Here is a 23,846-nt window from a genome sequence, read left to right as displayed (position 1 = left end):
TGCCGCCCCCTCCCTCCCCCGGCCGCCAGCAGCCCCTGGCCCCCCGCCAAACTTTGTCTTCATTCATGAGAGCTCCTTTCCTCCGATGGTATTTTAACTGTTTCGCTCCCAAAAAAAAAAAAAAAAAAAAAAAAATTAAAAAAAAAAATTGACAATCGGGTCCCTCGACGCTCTGCACGCCGAGCCGGCGCAACCGGAGCTTTCCTTCCGGCGTGGCGTCGTTCAAGTCCTGTCCGTCCCGTGTCCCCCCCAAAAAAAAACCCAACCCACCCCAAGGTAGGGGAAGGCGTCAAAGCGTCCTCTCCAGCGCCTGGCTCACGGCACGCCGGTGCCGGCGAAGATGCCGAGGGACGCCGGCGATGCCGACCGCAGCACGAGGGTGGACCGGCGGCACGGGCGACCGTATCCCTGCTCGCCGGAGGGCATCTCCGCGCCCTCGGGACCGGCCACGGCCAGCTGGTTTCAAGTCCCAGATGGTTTCAAAGGTGCCGGCTGTGGATTCGGCATCGGAGAGGAAGGATCCGGCAGGATTTTGGATGGCACTGTGGCACCTGAGACAGGACTCCAGCAGACAGCGGCTCTACCAAACCTCAAGTTGAGCTGTTTTACTCAAATTACCCAAAGACGACCCATTCCCGCAGCACCGGTCCCCACGGCGAAGAAAAGGAAGTCTAAGAGGTGGAAGCGAGAGACTACGGATGAAATGCAGGAGGAAGGATGACGGCGACAAGTTTGAGGCCCTCGTTAAGGAATTTAACGTGTATTTTGAGTGTCCACCACATCAGGCAGCTCCTCCGTAAGCAACGATGACAGAATCGATTCACGTTCGTCTTAGTCCAGTTCCACTCGGCCCATCAGCTTTTTATAAAACCGGAATTATCGAATTTGGTTTCTTTATGCCAAAAGCAGAAATAAAACCAATATTTCCCCCGTCTTTGCAAGCCAGAAAGGAGAACCCGAGAGATGGAGAGCCCGACGTGAAAGCGAAGCTGGGCTACCGCCGCGTACTCTACCCCAACGTCTACCACTGGGTGTCCGGAAATAGGTTAAAAAGCTCGGAACGGAATTCTTTTGAATGACCGTATCCTTTTCACGAGGCATCTCCGCTACATTTTACCATTTATTATTCATCTCTGCAATGTATTTTACCGTTTAAAGCTCCCACCGAAAGGGAAAGACCGAGGGCTCACCCGCCTCCCCTCCTCACATCCTTTATCGGGACTGGTCTGATCTAAACCCTCTCCGTTAACGAACGGGTTCAACTATTTTCCAATATTTTCGGCTTTGCCGAACACGGAACGGGAATCGGCGTCTCAATGGTTCAGCTGAAAACGGTTGCTGCGACCGGGCGGCCAAAATAACTGATGAAACGGGAACCTTCCATTTTGGGTTACAAATCACAAAATGGTTCTAATCAAAGGTTAACGAGAGCTCTAGCGTCAATTTGGAGAGACTCCCCGCGTGTAATTAGTATTAGTACTACACTTAATTTATTTGTGGAGCAAGCAGAAGTGACCGACTTACAAATTACATCTTTTTTCAAGATAGCGCACGCAGGTTTCACTGGTTTTACACGCTGAAAGCATTATCAAATCATCTTCTAAAAATAAAGCTATTACACAGCGCACAAATAACCATGTAATCTATAATACCCAGTAACTATCGCGTATTTAGTCAACCTACGGGCTGCAGAGAATCTGGTAATTAAGCAGAGTTTCAATGCCACTCCAAGCACTGGTACTACCCGCGTTTGCCTTTATTAGATAAAACGGAACAATTTCGTTTACAAAGGGGGGGAAATAACTAATTAGGTTTTAATTACATGGTAGTTACCATAGATTTATAAACTAATGAGGTGGTGGTTTGGGCCCCAGTAAGATTTATTTCCAGGCTGCGTCCACCGAAAATGTGCAGACACGGTGGCAGGTCAAGGGAGAACGAAGAAGAGAAGAGCGGGATAAGAAATTGGTACTTTTTAAGAGAAAGTCCAAGCGCATTACGGCTGAGAAGCCCTCAGAAATCCTGAGCTTTTGGGGGTCTCGGGGGGGGGGAAGAAGGTATTCCATGAGGAAACCTCTCTTCCATCAAACCCACAGTTTGCCGCGGTTGGTGGTCATCGCCGATGGTACGGCCCCTCCACGCAGAGATGGGCGAGCGTGGCTTCTCCTCCCGGGGAGCTCTTGCTCGTCTTTTGACAGTATTTGTTCAACCCTAGGCAAAAAAAAAAAACTCAACAAAAAACCTACGTGGTGATAGCTGGGAAATGCTTCTCGAGTCCAGCCGTCTCACCAACATCCAGACACCGGTTTTCTTTTCCCTCTGCAGATCGCCGTTACCCTCAACGTAACGCTGCTTGGGTCGGATGACAGACAAAACTGACCCCATCTTCACTGAAAACCTGGAATTGAGATGTTCGACTGCCTCTCAACGTTCATGCCTAAGCAATGTGTCCTCGGCTGCGGGCTGTCGCAGCCGAAATTCAGCTCCCCAACACCGGGTCCACGTACGATGCTCGGTTCATCTCCCCAGGCACCGCAGGGAGACTCTGCCCAGCTTTGCAGCTTCTAATTTCTTCACCGTGTCATGGAGAAACATCAACCGGTATCAAGGAGGAGACTCCACTACCTGAAACGGTTCCCTCAAGGGAAATCTCCACCCTACGCTTCTTCACCTCATCTCCTCGACACCAGCCCACCGCGGCAAAAAGTTTCTCCAGCATTTTTCTCTGTCCCCAGCCGCTTCCATTCTCTGTTTTTTTTAGGACCATTTCACGCTTTTTTTCCATACTCCCCACGTTCCTCCAGACCTTTCATCCTCGTTTTAAGGCGCGCGGCGATTCGGCAGAGATGAAACCGTTTCCAGCAAATTAGGGGCGGTTGAAGATGCCTCACATCTCTCCTCCTGCCCTGTCCTTTATCCCGCTGTTGCAAGGCTTCTGAAAGATCTTTATGGCCAGGACGGGGAAAGGTATTGGTAAAACATCACTGGACTGTTCATTTAATTGAATTTTAGGGTCCTTTCATAAGGACCCATCCTCTGGGTGCTTCTATTTCCAGTATGAAAAGGGCTTTGACGAAGTCTGCAAAAGTGTTAACAATAGCTGCTTTTATGCGGCTCTGTTTCCCGAACCCAATTCATTATCTGCAGGTGATCCATCGCCGAGAAATCTCTCCCCATTCCCGTCGGCTCTGCCGGGTGATTAGCCCAGAAGTTCCCATCTTCTCTTCATTTACAGGGATTCTTAAATATAATACACAAAGGACAGGTGGGCAAGGGTCTCTAGGGTGGCAAGCCTTCAAGCTTTCCCAGGTAACTAATCAGGAAGGTAAGAAAAAGGCAGCCGACCAGAAAAGCAGGATGCCATCGCCTGGAGTTAATTTATTGGGACGAAATAGTTGGAAAGTTTGAATTATAAAAGTCACTTGTTAAAGGACTAACGTAGCACGGTACCCAAGGAGCGGCGGGGTGACGGTTAGCCCGTGATGTGACCACCGTGCACCGGCCCAGGAAACGACGACGGTGCCACAACCCCAAAATAAGCAATAAAATTGGGTAACGTTCCCGACGCCAGGGACTAGCGATGGATCCACGGCATTTAACGGCGCAGGAAAAGGGCGTAAGGGATGAAGAGCAGAGGGTGGGTTTGAGGGTACAGGCTGGTAACGAGGTTGAGCCCAGAAGACTGAACTTCCCGGCGAGACTCCACGAGGAACCGAAGGACTAAAAGACAGCTCAGGACACAGACTTGCATCCGCGCTGCTGGTATTTCAAATCAACACATCTAAGAACAATAAATCTCTCCTAATCATTTAATCTGGGGAAAAATAAAAACAAAAACCACCCGGTCCCGTGGATGGTCACTGCTCTTTGTTGTGCCGGGGAGCACCGGAAAGGCTCCAACACAGCAGGAGCAAAGCGAGGGACGGGAACAGGGTGGGATTCACCAGGACTCGTCTCTTCCCTCGTTGCTTCTTCCCCATCCGCACCGTCCTTTGGTTATAAACCTGTCAGCCGAGCTGCCTCTTCTCCTCCAAAACAGAGGGATCCTGGACCAAAATCCCCTCCTCTTCATGTTTTTTTGGACTTTCTTTCCTTCCTTCTCATCAGCTAAGAGCAAGCAGATGATCGTCATCATCATCACACAGCTTCAGACTAACAAGTACTTTGAAAAAAATATTTGGGTAAAACTGGAAGACAGTTACACAAGGGAAGGAATGATTTTTTTTTTTTCTGGTCGCAAACGGCATAACCCCACTACGTGAGTCCAGGCCTGCGGTTAATCCCTCTGAAATGATCAATTCTCTCTAAAATACGACACAACCAAGGCTCAAATCTGTCCTCTGACCGATCTCCTTTGAATTTTTCCACTACAGCGCCGAGGTGAGTTCCCCTCGCTCACTTTTAACGGCTATTTTAACAGATTGGTCACGTTCCTTGACACCACCGACTAGCTGCAACGCAATATTTTCGTCGCGGTGCTATCCCACCGGAAAACGAACGGACGGCAGTCCTATTTCTATCCTCACCACAAAGCGTGGGAAGCTAACCATGTCCAGCAGCTGCCGGCTTCCCAATCCAGTTGTTTTCAACGCTGCAACGTAAAACTAGCGAGCGGCACTTTGAGTCCACGTTATTTCGCAGCAGCGGACTAAAGGAGAGTAAAGGACAATTAGCAGAAAAATGCCAAGGTGAGAGCAAAACGACCAAAAAAGCCCATACGGGGAAGAGAAAACAAGGAGTCTGGGGGCTGCTGGGGGTCCAAGCAAACCCCATTGGCAAGCCATCGAGGAAACGGGCTTGCCGGCACGCCGAAACGGCCGTACGGTGCCCAGCAATTTATTAAGACATCCTTGGTGGCTTGCAGCAAGCTTTCCCGACCCGTCGTTCTTTCAATTTATCCAAATCTCAACAAAACACATTGACTAAATACGGCTGAGCTCGGAAGGGAGGTTATTTTAAAACGGATTTGCTGAAGAAATTCAGGATCCGATCCTCCGTTAAAGCCGTTCCTTTAAAAACCGAGTATATTAGCATCTTTCCCCTATTTCAGCGAACACGTGTGTTGATCGGGGGTTACTGAACACGCAGCGTCACGTTAAACCGGTGCCTTCGAATCAAGAGCGGACACACCAAAGCATCCCTTTTCCTCGGCGCGGCCACCGGTTTGTTGAAATGGTCACAGGGACTAAAACAATGAGCTATTGGAATGCCAAATCGCACTCACGCTGCACTAGTAGGTATTTAAAATTGTCAGGTCTCCAAGATTAAATTAGAATCAGGGACTTTAATAAGAAGCAAGTTAAGGAGTGATTCACAGAAGGGGAAAACGCGTTAGGTTTGGACTTACTCAACAATAAGGGACGATTACCAAGCAACCATTTTGAAACTCTCTGGAAGTCTGCATCTCACTGATTGATTTCCTTTCACTCAAAATTTCCTTTTAAAAACAACAAAACCAAATAAATCTAAAGAGCATCACCTCTCGGCCGGCGGCGAAGGTGAGCCAGACGGCGCACGTCGTTACTAGATGCGTTTGAGGAGCGGAAAGCTTGGTTCCAGAGATGGGAGCAGCATCCCGCTCGGCGAAATCGCTACGAACCACCACCTAAAGAGTGGTTTTAAACTGGGAGCAAACTGGGAACAGCTACTCCCCAGTCCAAGCCCTGGTACGGACCTTCACTCAGCTGCCTAACCAAAACAACGATCCAACTTTAACAGAGGAAATCTGTAAAATTCCCTACGGTTACACAGCAAGTCACGCAGCATAAAGGACAAGTAGCGTTTCCGTTCGATCCCTCAGTCCCTCGCTAAACCCGGGGAGGTGCCGGAGCGCGGATGGAGAGCCTACACCCGGAGACGTTAACAAAGATGCTGCAGAGTTTCATTAACTTTATGCAGTTTGTTTCCGGATACATACAGAGCTCTCAGCGACCGACTGGGAAAACAAACCAAAAAAAAATATATATATCTAAGAACCATTTTTAAATGGCAAAGTGTTTAAATTTAAAACTCCAGATTACGAAAAAACCCTCCCTAAAACATTATGATTGGCAAAGCATACGGGGCCTTCGAGATAATGTCCTGCCCCCTCCCTCAGCTCCTCTCAGCAGCGAGGAGTTTCAGCTCTTTTGTCTTTTCAGGGACTAAGTTAATTTTATTCTACTCAAACAGTGACTCTGCTGCAGACAAAAGGAAAAATGAAGACCCACCGCAGTGAAACAAGTTTTATAATTCATTAAAGTGAATTATCTTTCTTCTCCTACAAACTGCGTTAGGCAGTCGGGAAAAGAAAAAAAGAAGGGGCGGGGGGAGACAAGTAAACTGTTAAAGCCCGAACTTGTTGTTGGCAGGAAGATTTCAGGTTATCCGTCTCCCTCCACATCTCCTCTGCTCCTCGAAGGGACGATACCGGGACGGCAGAGCGAGATCTCGCGCGTTCGCTTTGCGATGTCGATGAGAAAGCTGACTTACATCCCAAAGCACCTCGCCAGGACGAACGGTTTGGGGGAAAAAGAGGCTGATTTAGTGTCCGACGAGAGGCGTTTCAGGAGCACGCGTCCTCCTTCCTTGCTGGGAGCTTGAAGAAACACATTTCCATCTGTTTTCTTGCTGGTAGGGATGCGACCAAAATATTCGGGTTCTTCAGAAGAGGGGAAAGGCAACGCGTGCAGAAGGGTTTGTATTCCCTGCAAATATTTATCTTTATGCAGGTTTTGGTGATAAAAATCCTGTTTCTAACCCCCGATACCAAACCAGAGGGTTAACTGGAATGAAAGATAAGTATTTAAACGTTTTTGTCTTCGTGTATCAGAGCGTACAGCTGCTCTGCTCCCAGGTACGGACAGGGCACAACCCAAAGCTGCCGGTCCAGGAGATGGAAAACGGGCAGCAAGCAGCAGCGTCCTCTTCCCCGAGATGACAGATGGGTTTTGGTTAGGTCTAATCCCAAAGAAATGGGATCCTTGCATTCGTTTTTCCGAGATTCAACAAAAATGAGACCTAAATCCGGAATACGCTGGAAAAATACACTTATTGGCTTCTGGCAGTTTGAGCTTCTGGTCACCAGGAAGCCCAAGTCCAGCAGCACCGCTACCACCGACCCCAAAGGATCCAAAACCGGGCGTTTTAAGGCATTTTTAACTCTTCCGTTGAAACAAAGGGTGCGCGGCCACAAGTTATTTTAATTAGCACCCTCTGCCCCCCGCGCAGCCGTACCGAGCTGCTATTTTGACGCAGGCGCCCAAAAGACGCCGGCGCAAGGCTCCGACAGCGCGTGCACCAACCGCACCACCGAGACGGCACCTCGCGTTTGCATATTCAACAGTGGCGAGGTTTGCCGTTAAAGACCAGGCATGAACAATTCAGGCAGGAAAAGAACCGCTACGAGAACACCAACTGCTGCGACAAAAACGAGTAAGCGGGAGGAAAACGCGCGGCTCGGGGCAGATCCTCGAGCACAACGGGACAGTTTTCCTCCTTCCTCGTCGTGGGACCGGAGGAGATACAGCTCATTTTGGCCCGAATTGAGAATTTCTCTGGCTTTTGCGTTCCGTCACCAACTTAACGGTCTTTTAATGCACCTCTCGCAATTCTTTGGATCATTCGGCAGGACGCTCCGCTGACCTCGAGGAACCAGGCAGGGCTGCCTCTAATTACCAGCGGGACTCTGAAATCAGACAATTTCAGGGTTTAGCCCCAAAATACGTGCTCAAACCTGAGCGGTAGCACCCTCCATCCTGTGAAAACCTGTTAAAGCCATCCCGGCACGTGCACGGTTTCACCGGAGTTGGTACCACCTACCTGGAAACACCGGCCGCCGCCGCGAAGCCGAAAAGCTTTGATTAGGGATGAAGCAAAATGGATGCGGCTTCACAGGACCGACGTGCAACAGTCGCGTCGAGGCTCCGGGGATAAGAAGAAAAAAAAAAAAAAGCCCCCAAGGCTCTTTATAGACTCCTCCGCGCCAGTCTTTGGTCTAATTTTAGAGAGGAGGCTTGGAAGCGCCTCTCCTCACACCCTCCAAATTCCAAGTGCTGGTCTTCAGAAGGATTTCAGGCATATTCCGGATACCGTTATCACAAATAACCGGATAATATTCCGTATCCAAGGGGCAGAGTTGCAAAAGGAATTGCGATCCAAAGTTTAGCGTTATCCCCCTTTCCTCAATATATCTTAAATAATCCCGTCTTTGCGAGGGCCGAGAGCAATTAGAAGCGATATGCCACGTTTATACGAAAATCGTGGAGAATAATGGAAAAAAAAAAAAAGAATAAATCCCAGCACTCTTCTCCGACCCACTTCCCACGGATGGGGACGAGTTTTCTGACGTCTGTGCACGCAACCAGACGCTTGACAAACCCAAAAACATCCCACCTGGGATAATCACCCTCTCTGGTTTTGCACAGGACGAGACCGTTAAGGCGACAGGAGGGAACCGGCGCGTCACAACGAGGAAGGTCCTCTACCTTAGGGCAGCAACATCGGCAAACGGGCCAGAGCTCTGCTTGAAAACCCACCGTCGTTTCGTTAGAAGTAGCACCTAGAGTTGTTAAAACAATCCGAGGGAGAACCTCGCTCTTTTATTCGTTATATAGAGCTCATCGCCCCTGTTACGTGGGTCACACTGGAGAAAAACAGCAAAAACCAACCTGGAACTGCTTCAGTTTTCCTCAATTCCATGAAAAAAAAAAAATCCTAATGGCATTCTTTAAGATTTTGGGCATTTGAAAGGGAGAGAGACCAACGAGCGAGGAATTCCTCCAAGGAAATACACACGAGATGAAAAGTCGAGCCACGTCCATCGCCGGACCCAGGCACCACAACGCCGGGACGGCTTCCATCCTCTGCCAAACTAACGCGGGAAATAATTTCTCTCCAAATCAGGTTTGGCGCGTGAAGGCGGCGGTTTCCAGTTTAGCCGGAGGTCCGGGAAAGAGCAGGAAAGTTTGGGATGCTGTGCTCGGCGATGCTCAGGGAAGGGGGAAAGTCACCATCAGCCTCAACTGCTCCGTGGAGAGCCGGAAAGCACCAGGACAACCGCAGGTACGTAGCTCCGGTTTAAGGTTAGCTAAACTTTATGTCCGTTCATTTCTAGCTTTAATTTAAAAAAAAAAGCAAAAAAAAAAAAAAAGGCAGGAAAACATGAAGGCACATCCCAACGGCCAGCGGAATCCCTCCGGCCACGAAGCTTTGTCTTTCACCCCAACCGCACCGCGAGAGCACGGGCAAGCTGGGAAAGCGAGACCCCGACCATCACCCGGGGCAGGTTGATTCGTCAAAGTCCCAATTTCAGAGTCACGTTCTTCAAGGGGAAAACCAAAGAATTTAGAAAAAATAAAAATAAAAATCTCTTTTTCAAATGACCCAGATAAACGTTTCGACTCCAGCTCTCAGAGTAAGTACATGCCACGGCAAAACGAGCCTCTCCCCAGGCAGACGGTCCACCGGGACGCGTGTGAGCACAGCTCCTCGCTTTTCCGTGGAAAACTCCTGAAGAAAGCGCAGCCGAGGCGGAGAATATTTGTGATTTTTTTTTCTTTTTAAATAGCCAAATTACCTGAAATACCGAAACCGATCAAGAGAAGCGACTTGAAGTCTATCCGTAAGAGCGAAGGAGAGAAACACAGGCTCATCGCAACATCTCGCTTCCCAGGCCCCGTCGCTTGGTGCATCACCCCGCGATGCTGCAAACCAAGTTATGGAACAGCGATATATCATCCCACGTGTTTAAAAAAAAAAAAAAAACAAAAACCTGTAAAAAAAAAAATAACCTACATGCAACAACACCCCCCACCCGACCCCCCCCCCCAAAAAAAAAGTCATAGCAAATGAAACCCCAGCCATCTGTAACCGGGCTCCACCGTGAGATTAAGGAGCGGAAATCCACGAGTCTCAGGGCAAAAACCAAAAACACGACTTTCCACGGAGGGATCGCTGGCGGCACCGAGGAGCTACGGAAGCAAACGGATCCCCAAACCGCGTCCACGCTCGATCTGCCCACGCAGAAGCCTAAAAAAGTGAAGTTTGTTCTCCATCTTCCAGCGGTCGATCCAACGCTATAAAACTGCAGCGGCATGTGGCACGGCCTGATAGGTTGAATTTCTGCGCGCGAGGTGGATAGTTTTACACAGGGATTAGATTTATAGCCAATCTCTCCCTCTTTTTTTTTTTTTTTTCCCCTTTAAAACAGAAACATTTTGCTGTTGTGCCTCAGCACAACCGCACGTTCGGTGCTTGCACACCAGCAGCTTTAAACACCACTCGAACCAAATACTCCTTTAAAAAATAAAAGTCGTTCTCCGTGGGGGTTTTTTGGTGGGTTTGTTGGGTTTTTTTTTCCACGTTCCTAGTTCTTGTTATTGCCAAAACATTTTAAAAATCAGCGATTCTTACAACCAAGCGATGCAACAGGATTCCTTCCGAGCCGGGATGAGCGGGGCCGCTCGTCAAAGGCTCCCGAAAAAGAGGTGAGTTATCCGGTACACAGGGACTGCAAGATCAGGGTCCAGCGAGCGGTTTGTAACGGGGAGGGGGAAGAACAAAGCGCAGAAAATTGGCAGTTAACAGGGAAATAAATAAAAATACAAAGCTCCAGTGATTGTTTTTCCTTGAACGCTGAAGGGAGTAGCGAGCGCTGAAAGTAGCTCAGTGAATGAATCCGGGAAGCTCCTCTCATTTAAAGCCCCCTGCCTCTTGCGAGTGGTTGATCACGAGCCCCGCTCCGCTCCCTCGGAAGAAAACATTGGCAGAAAAGACACTTTCAAGAGCATCTTAAGTTTAATTAACTCCACTGAGTAGATAGTTCTGCTCTCCCCCTCCCAGAAACATCTGAAAGAAGGCAGCGATCCCCCACCCTGCGCCAAAGCAGCCGGGAGAACAGGAGGAACCGGGATGCTCCGAGCAGAGCCGGGTGCCACGACCGGCGGGAGCCCGTTAGCCGTCGGAAGAGGAAGCCGGGCCCCTCTCGGCACGGGCAAACCGCAGCGCTGCAAAGATGGATGCTCCCTGTCAGCTGCACGTCACATTCGGTTTCACGCAGCCTCGTGATCAGGAAAAGCGCCAAAGAGAAGGTTGCACCTCGCGCTGAAGATCTTAACGGCTCGGAAACCAGGTCGCCGACCCCAAAACGGGGCTTTTTGGTTGCCTCCCCACGGTCAGCAGCTCCAGGAGAACCAGGAATGCAACGAATTCCAGGCACGAGGCAGGGAGATCCCTACAGACGCTCGTCCGAGGGGACGCGAATAAGGTGCAAACGCGGTGTTTCACCCCGAGGGCGCCGGGCCCCAGCGGCACCCCAGCTCAACGGCTGCACCGAGCTCCCCCGGCACCCGCACGAGCCGAAATCGTGTTTGGTTTGCCCCCGGTGACGGGAGCATCACGAGCCATTTCAAAATCTGATGCGCCGGAGAAGAACAGCGGCATTTCGAGGGGTGGGGGGCTCTGCCTGCACGCCTAGACAGCTCAAACACGGCCGGCCCCTCGGCTCTCTGGTGAGAAGGCATGCCGGTAACCAACCACGCATAATCCTTAAAAACCACCGTCCTCTTGAACCGCTTGTTGTTGCAATCCTTCCCCAACCCCCACTGAAGAACACCGAGAAATAAGAGTCAAAACCTCCCACACCTTCTTCCAGAAGGACGCCGTTCCCCACGGGCTTGTACCCCCCCCCTTCCTCCTCCAGCCTGTCAGCAGCCAAGGCAGGCTCAAAAGAAAAAAAAAAATAAATATATATATATAAAAAAAAAAATATCCCTTTTCGGAGGGGGGTGATTTCAGCAAACAGAAGGCGAGGAAGGCAAGGCAGCTAAAGCGAATCAATACGATCACATCCATATGCTGTCGCTCTTCCTCCTTGCTTTCAGCTACCCTCCGCTTACCCAAACCTCCTCCTCCTCCCTTCCTGGCAAAGCACCCCCCCGCCATCAAAGAGACCCTTCTTTCTAGGCGCGGAGGGGAAGGGAAGGGATATTTAAACGCCTCGAACGCTCTTATTTTGGGAAATTGAGCAAAGGGGAGAGAGGAATCATGCCGCCCGGCTTCCCAAACGCCAAGTGAGGAAGGGCCTGCGCCTCCCCAGAAGCCCCCCCCCCGCCGCCTCAATCCCCACGGCAAGAGGGGAAGGGGTGCAGGCAGGGCTGCCTGCGCTGCCCGCATGGAAGGAGGAGGCAGTTGCTGGACTCTCTCGCTCCACGTTAAAACCGAGATGTGAAAGTTTTCCTGGCTGCCCCCATCCCGGTTTTGACGTGGGGAAGCAGCATCGGGAAAAGGGGACGGGTTGGGGTGGGGGGGAGCGAAGAAAGGAGACAAAAATCCTGCAAAGCAGAAAACCTGGTTTCCAAATCGGCGACGGAGTGAGGCAGGGACAGTCAATCACCCGTTCCCTAACGAGGGAACAGGGAAACGCCGCGATGGCAACGCGGAAGGAAACGGGAAACGCAGAAGGAAACGGGAATCACTCCCAAAACCCAGCAGAAAAGGAGGGAACAAAGGGGGTGTCCCCTCCGGTTGACGGTGGGGGGGAGCAGCCAGCCCCGAGCCCCCCCATCACAGAGGGCCGCTCCATCGCAGCACCGCTCCCCACGAAGTGGCGGTACCCAGCCCCAACCCCGAGGATGAGGACGGAGGGGGGAACGGGACACGGACCCCGCTCCCCCAAATCCCTCCAGGTGTGCGGAGAGGCAGCTGCTCCCGCCCCGCTCCATCGCCTCTGGGTAGAGGGAGGCGGCCGCCCCCTCCCCGCGCTCCCTTGCCCCGGGGACCCCCCCCCACGCACCCCAGGCCCGGAGCCAGGCAGCGCCCGCACCCCGCTTCCCCACCGCCCCCGGCCCAGACGGCCCCACCCCGGCCCAGACGGTCCCCAGCCGGGCAGGGACCGGCCCCCCCGGCCCTGGAGGAAGAGCCAACACCCCGTTTTACCACGGGGTATCCCCACCCCCAGCCCTCCTCACCCATTCCCAAGGGCTGGGCCAGCCCCTGCACCCCCAAACCCTGGGCTCTGCCCCCCGCAAAGCCCTTGGCTCTCTGTTCTCCCAAGCCCCCCCACCCCAGCTCCGCACTGTGCTAGCGGCAGCCCCAGAAGCCCGGGGCTCTGCCCCCCCCCCCCAACTCTCTACTCTGCCCCCCCAAATCCCTCTGCTCTGCCCCCGCACACCCCCTCAGCTCTATCCCCTCTCAAACACCCCAGCTCTGCCCCCCCTCAGCTCTGCTCCCCCCAAACCCCCCTCAGCTCTGCGTCCCCTCAGCTCTGCGTCCCCCAAACCCCCCCTCTCAGCTCTGTCCCCCCTCAGCTCTGCTCCCCCCAAACCCCCCTCAGCTCTGCATCCCCTCAGCTCTGCCCCCCCCCCCAAACCCCCCTCAGCTCTGCCCCCCCAAACCCCCCTCAGCTCTGCGTCCCCCAAACCCCCCTCAGCTCTGCCCCCCCCCCCAAACCCCCCTCAGCTCTGCATCCCCTCAGCTCTGCCCCCCCAAAGCTACAACCCCCCCCACCCCCGGCCCTCCCAAATCCCCCAGCTCTGCCCCCCCCCAGCCCCCCGGGCTCTATCTCCTGCCAGCAGACCCCCCCCAAACCCCACGGGGGCCGCCCCCCAAGCGCAGACACCCCCCTCCCTCCCCTCAGCCCCTGAGCTCGGCCCCCCCCAGCCCTCAGGCCCTGCCCCCCCCCCAACACCCCCACCGGGCCCTGCCCCCCCCCCCAGACACCCCCACCCCCGCAGGGCCCGGCTCCCCCCGCCCCCGCAGCCCTCACCTGGCTCGGGGGGCGCCGCCCTGGGGGCCGGGGGCGCCGGTGGGTGCCCTGGGGCCGAGCCGGGGCCGGGCCGGGCCGGGCGGGCGGAGCAGACGCGGCGCCGCAGCCACCAGCCGCCGCGGAGCGCAGCCGGCACCACCACAAACAATGCCGCTGATTGGGCAGCGGCCCTGCCGCTCTAGCCCCGCCTCCCGACCCCAGACGCGACGCCCATTGGTGCGATGCGACGACGGACGCGACGCTCCGTCAATCGAATCGGTCGGCCTCCTCGTCGGACCCGCCTCCCGCTTCTTACTGGCGGGCGAGCGCGAAGATTGACGCGCGGTTCCGCCAATGGAAATCCCCAGAGCTTCCCCGCGGGGCGCCTTTAATGGGTTCCCGAGCCTGGACATCCGGGTACCGCTGGCCGCGCGCGATGTCGGCGGGCAAAAACCACCCCCGCGCCCGCCCGTTCGCGGGGGAATTTGGGCCCGAAGCGGCCGCCGTAGCCGCCCTGCCCCGGCCCACGTGGCTCCCGGTACGCGCGTGCACGTGGCCCGGCGCGACGCCGCGGGGGGAGGGGCGGTACCCCGGTACCGGGCAGGGCCGCGCGCTGACACCCCCCCACCCCGGGATCGCCGGGACCGGGCAGGGCCCCAGCACCGAGGAGGCCTCGCTCCGGCCCCGAGGCCTCTGCCAGGCCCCAAGATGGCGGCCGTGGCCGCAGGCCAGCGCTCCCGCCCCTCCCCACCCCCCCCGGGGGGGTCCCGCTCCCCCTCGACACCCCCCACCCACCCCCCACCCACCCCCCAAGAAGGCGGCGGGGGAGGCAGCAGGGAAAAGACCGCAGCGGCTTTTATTTACAGACCCCCGGGGCGGGGGGGCTCCTATTGCACAGTGCGGGGGGGGGGGCGGCCCCTAAACCCCCCCAAACCCCCGGGGGGGGGGACACCGGCCCCTAAACCCCCCCCAAACCCCCGGGGGGGGGGACACCGGCCCCCAAACCCCCGGGGGGGGGGGAGGGGACGATGGAGGGGGAGGGGCAGAGATGGCGGGGGGGGGGGTTTTGGGGATGCGCGGACCCCCCCCACACCCCCCCCCCACTGTCCTGGCACCCAGCAGCGTGAGGAGGGGGCGTTGCGGGGGGGGGGAGCAATAAATAAATAAAAATATATTAATACTGACATATAAAACCCTTTGTGAGCTGGGGGGGGGGGGAAGAGGGGTTCCCCGGGGCTGGGGACCCCCCCTCTGTCCCCATGGCTGGGGGGCGGGGGGGGCTGCGGGGGTCTCCTCTAGCACTCGAGGGTGGCCCCGAAGCTCTTGCGGCAGTCGATGGCTTTGGAGCTGGGGGGCTGCACCCGCCGCCGCCGCAGCTCCTCCTTGCCCAGGCTCCCCGCCAGCTTGTTGTACGCCGACTTGTACTTCTTGTCGAAGGCGGCTGCGAGGTGAGGAAGAGGAGGGTGGGACGGGACACGACACAGCCAGCCAGCGGCTATCAGCGTTACCCGGGGTCTGGGGTGGGAGGGAGCCCCCCAGCTAGCCCCCCGAGCCCCCTCCCCAACGCCGTACCGATGTCCGTGTGGTCCCTGCCCAGCGCCGCCAGCATGAGGAAGAGGATTTCCCGGTAGATGCTCCTGGGGAGGAAGAGCGATGAGGGGAGGGGAGGGATCCGGTGCTGATGAGGGGGTTCGGGGCGGGGGGGGGGGGGGGTCCCAGCCCTACCTCTGCAGGTGTCGGGGGGCGCCCGGGGCCGCCAGCGTCTCGAGGAAGAGGGTGATGGCTTTGTGCACGTCGTTGAGCCCCACGTGGTTCAGCACGGCTTCCATGAAGGCCAGCGAGAAGGGGTGGTGGCCGTGGGGCCGCCAGGACCGCAGCCGGGTGGGGACGTTACCTGGGGACAGAAGGGATGAGGTGTGGGGGGGGCTCAGCACCCCCCCTGCCGCCACGAGTCGTGGGGGGGGGGGGTGTGTGTGTGTCCCCTCTCCCCGACTCACTGTGAAGCCGCCAGAGGACGTGGAGCGGGGGGCAGCTGTCGGGTTCGGGGGCCAGGACGTCCCAGAGCAGCCGAACGCGCACGCAGGGGGAGTCGGGGGGTTGCGCCTGCGGGACGGAGCAGGTGGGCACCGGGCAGGTGACACCACCCCCCCACCCCCGAATCCTCCCACAGCCCCCCCCAAACCTTACCTGCGGGGTGGGGGTGACGTGCTGGGAGCCCAGGAGCAGGCGGGGGAGGTTGCTGGGCAGCCCCAGGCGCTGGAAGTACCAGACCAGGTTCCAGTAGATGATGGGGTGACTGTCCACCAGCTCCGGCTGCGCCAGGAACTCGCCCCCTTCGTTCTCCACCAAACTTTCCAGCTCCTTCCGCAGCACCAACGGGCTCAGGTAGGCGAAAGCCACCCGTTCCGACCGTCGCGGCACCTGCGGGACGAGGGGGACGCGCCGCTGGGTCACCCGGTGTCGTGTGTGTGTGTGTGTCCCCGTGTCCCCCCCTCCAACCCTTGTCTCTCCCCTCTCCGTGCCCAGCACCGTACCGCCGTGTCCGGGTAGCCGTTGCAGAGCTCCGGTTCGGCCTCATCCAGTGCCAGGCAGCGTCGGCGGTCGCTGAGCACCGGTCCCTGCGCGGCGGGAGGAGGGAGGGAGTCGTCCTCGGCGGAGCTGCGCGGCAAAGAGAGGGGGGGTGGTTTGTGGAAACGGGGAGGGGGGCGCCGGGGACAACACGGGACGTTTGGGACGGAAGGACGGGGGGGAAATGACGGACAGTAAAGAGGGGGGGGTTGGGGACACCAGGGGGGACGGGGGACATCACGGGTTCTCCCGGCGGGTGGGGGACGCGGGGGGGTTCCCACCTGGGGGGCAGCTGGAAGTCCTGGATCTCGATGCTGAGGAAGGGGACGAAGGAGCGGCCGCAGAAGGGGCAGGTGGTGTTGAGGTTGGAGTCGTCGGAGGTCCAGCCGGCCATCACCTCCTCGTCGTACACCAGCGCGCCGCAGCCCTGGCACCGCGAGCAGCTGGACAGCAGGACCTGGCCGCCGGCGGCACCGTCAAACCCCACGGCGCTGGCGGAGGGAGGGGGGGTGCGTGGGGGTGGGACGGGATCCCCCCCCCCTCGACTCACCTCCACGGCGGGAGGCTCCTGCCCGGCCGCCCCATCGGCCGGCGGCTCGGAGGATTTGGGAACGCCGGCGCTGCCCACCGACGTGTCGGACAGGTCCAACTCGCTGCCCAGCGAGACGGAGCTCTGGGGGGGGAGGACACACACGCGCTGTCAGCGAGGGCGGACGGACGGACGGACGGAGCCCCCGGGGAGAAGCCGGGTACCTCGGAAGCGGTGGATTCGGGGCGCTCCCGTGGGCGCAGCAGGGTCTCGGCGGGGCTGCGGCGTTGCGGGGGCTCCCCGTCCCGCTGCTCGGAGCCCCGGCGCGGGCAGGCGTCCCGGGCGCCGGCGGGGAGCTCGGTGCTGGCTGCCGGGCGGAGCGAGGGTCGCTTGCCGGGGGACAGCAGCTGCTGCAGTTTGGCCGCCAGCCCCCGGCGCGGCGTGTTCCCCGCCGGCCCCCCGGCACCCGCCGGCCCCTCGTCCGCCCGGTCGCTCTCATCCGTGGCGAAGCTGACGTCCGACAGGCTCCCGTCGGCAGAGCCGGGGGGACCCCGCAGCCGGGGGGGCAGCGGGGCCGGGGCTGCGGGAAGAGCGGGGGAGCGGGTAGTCAGGGGCTCCCTTGGCCCCCCCCGGCCCCCCTCACCGTGGGTGCCGCCGGGGAAGCTGAGGCTGCCGCTCTTCACCAGCCGGGGGGCCGGGGGGGTGTCCCGCAGGCTGCGCCCGGCCCAGGTGGTCTGCCGCTGCAGGCTGGGACGGGGCGCCGGGGGGGCTCGGCCGCCTGCGGGAGGGGACGAGGGGGCCGTCAGCGGGGTGACAGTGGCCCCCGCCCCCCCCCCCCCCGGCTTCCCCACCCTCCCCACCTACCTGGGGGTGCGGCGGTGGCGGCGGCGGCCCGGCGTTCCCGCTGTCTCAGGGGCTGCCGAAACTGGGCGGCCCCCAGCACCACGTTGCGGAGCTTGGCCCAACGCAGGCGCCCGCCCTGGGTGCCCGCCGGCCACTTGCTCTCCAGCACCGCCTGCGAGGAGGAGGAGGAGGAGGAGGAGGAAGGGGGAAAGACACGGTCAGGTGCCAGGGGAACCCCTTGGACCCCCCCCCGGTGCGTGTGTTCCCCCCCCCCCACCTTGTTGTAGTAGCCGTAGGTGATGGTGTTGGGCACGATGCCGGCGCGCTTCATCTCCAGCAGCACCCGCACCGACAGCACCGGCTCGCCATACTGCCCGCAGAGCTGCATCAGGATGCGGTAGCAGACCTGGGAGGTGGCGGGGGGGGGGAACACGGGGACACACACACACACACACACACACACAAAACCACGGGCAATCAGGGGCGGCCAGGGCCCCGGCGAACCCCCCCGCCCCTTGCACCCAAAACGCCGCTTACCTCGTCCGGCAGCACCACTTTGTGAGCCTCCATCTTGCGCAGGACCTCGTAGGCGAGCTGGAGCGCCCGCAGCTTGGCAGGGGCGGCGCGGACGTGGGTGGGCAGGTAGAGGAACCAGAGCCCGTAGCAGTGCCCCAGCAGGCACTTGGCCCACATGTCGGGTACCGAGGAGTACTTCTGGGCCACGCGCTGGGCCACCTTCATCTCCTGAGGACGTGGGGAGGAAGAGGAGGGAGCTGAGGGGGGCAGCCGACGTTCTGCGCCCCTCGCCGTCCCGTTCCCTGCTGAGGCCCGGCCGACTCGTTGCACCGTTGGCCCCGCTCACCTGCTTGGTCCTGCGTGGGGCCGGGCTACTGGGGGCACTGCTCCTGGCCTGGCACAGCTGGGCCACCAGCGGGTCCCGGGGGGGCTCCAGGAGCTCGGGGCGCAGGGTGGGGAACCCGTCATAGCTGGGGGGGGGGGGGGGGGGGGGCGGGGGGCAGAGGGTGAGTCGGAGGGATTCGGGGAGCAGGGGGAGTTTTGGGGGGGGTCGGGGAGGGGCTCACCGGTATCGCGCGGGCAGCTCGGCACCGTCGGGACCCGCCGGCTGCTCGGGGGGGGTGATGAAGACGGTGTGCTCGCCCCCCCGCGGGTCGTCCAGCTCCATCAGCGGGGCGTCCTCCGGCTTCTCCAGGTCCGCCTGCACCTGGGGAGGGGGCGCGCGGTGTCACCGCGGTGTTGGGGGGGGGACACACGACGCACACAGAGGGACAGACGGACGCGGCGCGGAGCCGGCGGGACCCACCTTATCCACGCAGGTGTCGAAAAACTCGAGGCAGGGGTCTCGGTCGCTGGCGAAGGAGCAGTCCTCGATGAACTGGGTGAAGAGCTGGGTGCGGAGCAGCTGCCCGTAAAACCGGTGGTACGCCCGCTCCCGGGACTTGAGGAACCCTGAACGGGACGGAACAGGGGTTAAATCCAGCCCGCCCCCACCCCGTCACCCCCCTTTTCCCTTTCCCCACTCACCCTGCAAGGCGAAGAGGCTGCCGGCGTCGCGGCCGGCCGGGGCGGGCGCTGGGGCGATGGGGCGCAGGAAGGAGCGGTAACCGCGCAGGGCGCACGCCATGAAGCGCAGGAAAGCCGCCCGCGCCTCCAGCTCCAGCTGCGCCCGCCGACCCCGCGCCGCCTCCGCGTCGCTCAGCAGCAGCTCCAGCGACGCCTCCTCCCCCGGCCCGCTGTACACTGCGAAAGCGCGAAGAGAGGAGGGGAGGGGGGCGGAAAATTAGGGGGGGGGGGAGCGCAGGCGGCTGCGGGGTTCCCCCGGAGCCCCCCACTCACTCTCATCCAGCTGCTGGGAGAGGCTGTGCAGCGAGGCCAGCAGCACCTTGCAGGGCCGGCGGGGCAGGGAGCGGGGGGACAGCAGTTTGCGTTCCTCGCTCCTTCAAAAGAGGGGGGACAGCGGGATGAGGCGGGGGCGGCCGGTGGACCCCTGGAATCCCTCCAGGCAGCACCTCCCCCCACCGCCCCCCACGAAAAAAATTCCTCCCCGCGGCCCAAGAATTGGGGGCCACTCACTGGAAGATGGTGTTGGTGTCGAGGTCGACGAAGATGACGTCCCTGGGGGGCTCGTAGAGGTCGAAGTAGCTGGAGTGGATGCCTACAATGAAGGGCACGGGGGCACACAGCACGTCAGCCAGCGCCAGCGGGCACAGCGGGATGTAGGGGCACTGCCAGCGCAGGGGGAAGATCATCTGGGGACAGGACAAGGGCGGTCAGCGCCGCGGGCCGGGGTTCCCCAGCGTCACGGCGTGTTTTGACACCCCCCCACCCCCCCCACCCCGCCTCACCCCGCGGCGTCCCCTCCCCGGCACTCACCGCCACCAGGGCTTCGCCCACGCTGGTCAGGACGTCGGGGCGCAGGGAGTGGATGAGCAGCTTCTGCTCGGTCAGCACGGCCACCAGCAGCGCCACCGCGTTGTCGGGGCCCAGGTTCTGCAGCAGCGTCAGGAAGCTGGCGCCGCTGCAGGGGAGGGGGACGTCACTCATGTCCCCACGTCCCCCTCCCTCCCGTCTGCGTGTGTCTGTCTGTCTGTCCCAGCGCCCCGCAGCCATCCCTACCTGAGCGGCAGCGGGGAGGACACGGGCCGGCACAGCAGCAGGTTGTCATACGGGGACATCTGAGGGGACACGGGGACGCGGTGGGCTGGGGGGGGAACCAGCACGGGGACGGAGATGGGGGGGACACACACGCACACACACACGTGCGACGGCTCACCTGGACCAGGATGCGCGGCCGCTGCGGGGACGGGAAGGGGACGTTGTGCATGAAGTGCGAGATGTGCCTGCAGGCAGAGGGGCTCGTCAGCGGGGGGAAACGAGGGGGACACCCCCTTGTCGTCCCCTCCCCTCCAACACCCCCCCCCCTCCGCCCGGCGCTCACGTCTCGAGGGGCAGCACGTGGGGCCCCGAGATGGAGTAGCGGTAGATAAACATGAGGAACTTGCGGAAGACGTCGAAGAAAGGCCAGTGGGAGAGGACGCAGATGCTCTTGCGGGTCTGCAGCGAGCGGCCGGCCACGGGCCGTCGGTCCACCACGCTCAGCAGCCCCAGGCGCAGGCTCTGCTTCTCCGACAGCCGCTCCCGGGGAAACGCCTCGTGGAACTGGATGGCCGCCCCGTACACCTGCGTGGGGAGGGCGGTCAGGGTGGGAAATCGCCCCCCGCCCCGGGGCCGCGCGGTGACAATGATGCTTCTTCCCGTTCCCGCTCCCCGCCCCGTCCTGCCTTGTCGCCCGAGGCGCCGGTCAGCACGAAGGTGGAGAAGACGGGCAGCGGGTACTTGGTGTCGGCCGGCCAGCTCTCGATGGTGGCCCCCATGGGGAGGCAGAAGACGGGCACCGATTCGGGCAGGGGAAAGGACTCGCTGTCCTGCTCCGGGTAACGTCCCAGCAGCCCTGGACGGACAGACGGACAGGAGGATGACCCTCACCTTAATCGTTTCCGCTTCTCGATCGCCGCAAGAGATCCTACCTGCTTCGTAGACCAGCGTGTTGGCCTTGGCCATGGCGATTTTGTAGCACAGGAACACGGCGGGGCCCCACTGCAAGGAGGGAGCGGAAAGGGGGGGGCGGTCAGCGCGGGCCGGGTGGCGGCGGGGGCATCCCGGCAGCGGTGAGAGGGGTGACCCCGGCACCCACCATGCTGGTGTTGAGGTTCTTGTCCACCCGGCAGAAGGTGTGGGGGGTGCTCTCGCCCTTGCTGGGCATAACGAGGCAGATATCGGTGACCCCCAGCGTGTTGTGGCCATGGGGCTCAGCCGCTCGCCGATACGTCAGGAAGGTGCGTTGGTGTCCCGGCCCCCCCGAATTGAGGTTGGCCGAGCGGCTGTAGGGCGTCGTGTCCAGGATCTTATAGCCCGGCTTCGGGCGGTCCTTGCCCTCGTAGTGCACCCTGGGTGGAGAGGAGGGGTGAGAGGGACCCCCGGGGAGGGGGGGCTCATCATCCCCCCAAAAAGCCCCAGTTCATGGGACTCACCCCAGCTCGATGAGGGGGGGCTTGTCCCGACCCCGCTTGTAGCATATGAACATCTGGGGGTTGTTGAGCAGCCCGGCGTTGAGGTCGACGGGGTGGCCTGAGGTGGTGCTCTCGATGCAGGTGAAACCGTGGGGCACCTCCTCGCCCTGCGAGCGGATGATGACGGCCACGTCGGTGATGGGCTCGCTGGGACGGGCCAGGCGATGCTGCTGGTTGTCCTCCTCCAGCGGCCGCGAGGTGTCCGTCAGTCCGGCCACCACAAAGTAGTCCACCAGCTGCGGGGGCTTCTCGTCCGACATGGTTCACGGCATCTGGAGGGGTGGGGAACAGCGGGATGGGTGACACCCCAACCCTGCCGCACTGCCCACCCGCACCGGCCGTCCCTGGGGCCCCGCGGAGCAGGGAAAGCTCCTTCACCCCGGCAGGCCGGCAGCGTGGGGTGCCCCACGGCAGAGCTGACGGGGCGAAAGCGCCGGGGACGGGAAGGGAGGAGGCTTCCGGTCACGCCACGAAGCACAGGGCGATGGCACGGGGACCTCCACGGCTCTGGAGGGAGACAGTACCCCACCCCGAGCGCAGCGGCTGCAGGGGGACACCCCTCAGCCAACACCCCAATACAGGACCCCCACCCTGCGGCATGGCCCCCCCCACCCCGGTGGCTGCACCCCTGGCCCGCAGCCATCCCCTCTCCCCCCCCACCCCCCCCGCCACGCACACCCTCCCCGTCCCCAGCACCCAGCACCCCCAGCTTGCCCGGGTGCCGCAGGAGGGGTCTGCGGAAGGCACCGGAGTGCTGCGTGGGGCGGGCTGGAAAGGGGAAGGAAACGGGCGACGAGGCCGCGAACACCCACGTCACACCCCCGTGGCTGTCACCCCCTTCCGCGGAGCACCGGGGCTCCACGCCGCCTCTGCCCCAGCCGCACCGGGGGGGGGGGTGTGTGTGTGTGGGGGGGATGAACCGGTCCCAACCCCGAACGTGGAGACCCCAAGCAGGGACCTCAGCGGGATGGGGGGGGGGGGGGGGGTCGCACGGCAGTGACAGGGCCACGGCAGCGGCTGGAGCCTGTCCCCGTCCCCCAGCCGGGGTCCCCAAGACCCCCCAGCCCCGAGAGCGGCCACCGGGGCTATTTTTAGCCCAGCGCCACGTGAGGACGGCCAAGCCGCAGGCCCGGCTCCCGCTTTAGCTTCCTGCCACGAGTGGGGAGAAACCGGTGTGGGGGTCCCCACGGCTGCCCTGTGCCCCCCCCCCCATATCCCACAACCCCTCTGTGGGTCCTCCCGGCCGGGCCCCGCAGTGGGGCACCCCACTGAGAGCCCCCAGGACACGGCGGGGTGACATATGACGGGACCCCTGACCCACCCTCATGTTCCCACGGACACCCACCCCCCCCCCCCAATGACCCCCCACGCGTGGGGCAGCCCCACGGAGATGTCCCGTGGGAGAGGCAGAGTTTTACCCCCAGCTGCAGCCAGTGCAGGAACCGGCCCCACCGTGGGGGTTTGCCGAAGGGGAAGCGGCGACTGTCACAGAGCCGCGTCCCCCCCCCCTCCCCAGCCGGGCCTACACACCCTGCACACCCGCCCGGCCCCACAGGCCCCACAGGCCCCACACCCGGCCCCGCAGGGCCTACAGCCGGCCCAGCAGGCCCCGCAGCCGACCCCGCAGGCCCTACAACCAGCCAGCCCCGCTCCCGGCCCCGCTCGGCCCCGCTGGCCCGAGCAGTCCCCGGTGTCCGTGTCCGTTGTTCCCCCCCCCCCCCCCCGGTACCTGCGGGCCGGGCCGGGCCGGGCCGCGCCACTGGGCTGCACCGGGCCGCTACCGCGCGCCCCCCCCCGGCCCCGCCGCCGCCGACAGCGCCCCCTGGCGACCTGGAGGACTCTCGGCACCCAAAGGGGGGGCCACACTCCCCCATCCCCACCCCCCCCCCCAACACCCGCGGGGTCCCCAGGACCCCCAGGGACCCTCAGCACTCCACAAGACCCCCAGACACCCCCCCCAGACCCCTCAAACCCCCCCCAGGACCCCTCAGCACCCCCCAGGACTCCCCAGCACCCCCAGGGACCCCCCCAGGGACCCACTCCACAGGACCCCCAGACCCCCCCCCCCGACCCCTCAGCACCCCCCACTACTCCA

General features: G+C 60.7%; 2 protein-coding genes across 5 annotated transcripts in view; both read right to left on the bottom strand.

Annotated features, from left to right (window-relative positions):
* Nucleotides 1-13,883, bottom strand: part of GATAD2B (GATA zinc finger domain containing 2B) — a 38,778-nt gene extending 24,895 nt beyond the window's left edge. For 2 of the 3 annotated variants that reach the window (XM_075737054.1, XM_075737052.1), the window contains exon 1: nucleotides 13,745-13,883. The gene's annotated coding sequence lies outside the window, so the exon portion shown is untranslated. Of the gene's footprint in view, nucleotides 1-7,800; nucleotides 9,370-13,744 lie in introns of those variants that run through there. The other variant, XM_075737056.1, reaches the window with a different exon arrangement.
* Nucleotides 13,884-14,816: 933 nt separating this feature from the next.
* On the bottom strand, nucleotides 14,817-23,559 carry DENND4B (DENN domain containing 4B). Of its 2 annotated transcripts, none has more exons than XM_075737406.1 (27): nucleotides 23,481-23,559; nucleotides 21,713-22,023; nucleotides 21,376-21,628; nucleotides 21,209-21,278; nucleotides 20,963-21,132; nucleotides 20,620-20,861; nucleotides 20,455-20,521; nucleotides 20,298-20,356; nucleotides 20,055-20,199; nucleotides 19,755-19,930; nucleotides 19,518-19,618; nucleotides 19,206-19,421; nucleotides 18,985-19,130; nucleotides 18,746-18,885; nucleotides 18,526-18,649; nucleotides 18,201-18,407; nucleotides 17,941-18,069; nucleotides 17,685-17,835; nucleotides 17,045-17,598; nucleotides 16,842-16,964; nucleotides 16,573-16,748; nucleotides 16,258-16,381; nucleotides 15,911-16,144; nucleotides 15,721-15,826; nucleotides 15,449-15,617; nucleotides 15,296-15,360; nucleotides 14,817-15,164 (listed from the first exon to the last, which is right to left on the bottom strand). In XM_075737406.1, exons 2-27 carry the CDS (start codon nucleotides 22,009-22,011, stop codon nucleotides 15,019-15,021), a joined length of 4,392 nt encoding a protein of 1,463 aa, XP_075593521.1. In that variant the 5' UTR covers nucleotides 22,012-22,023; nucleotides 23,481-23,559; the 3' UTR covers nucleotides 14,817-15,018. The 2 variants fall into 2 exon arrangements, with proteins under 2 accessions (XP_075593521.1, XP_075593522.1); XM_075737407.1 differs by having other exon boundaries at nucleotides 17,045-17,400.
* Between the last annotated feature and the right edge of the window lie 287 nt (nucleotides 23,560-23,846).

The sequence above is a fragment of the Balearica regulorum genome, chromosome 28, assembly GCF_011004875.1.
Source record: "Balearica regulorum gibbericeps isolate bBalReg1 chromosome 28, bBalReg1.pri, whole genome shotgun sequence".
Classification (NCBI taxonomy): Eukaryota; Metazoa; Chordata; class Aves; order Gruiformes; family Gruidae; genus Balearica; species Balearica regulorum.
The sequence above is the reverse complement of the archived record's forward strand: the minus strand, read 5'-3'. Positions and strand labels throughout refer to the sequence as shown.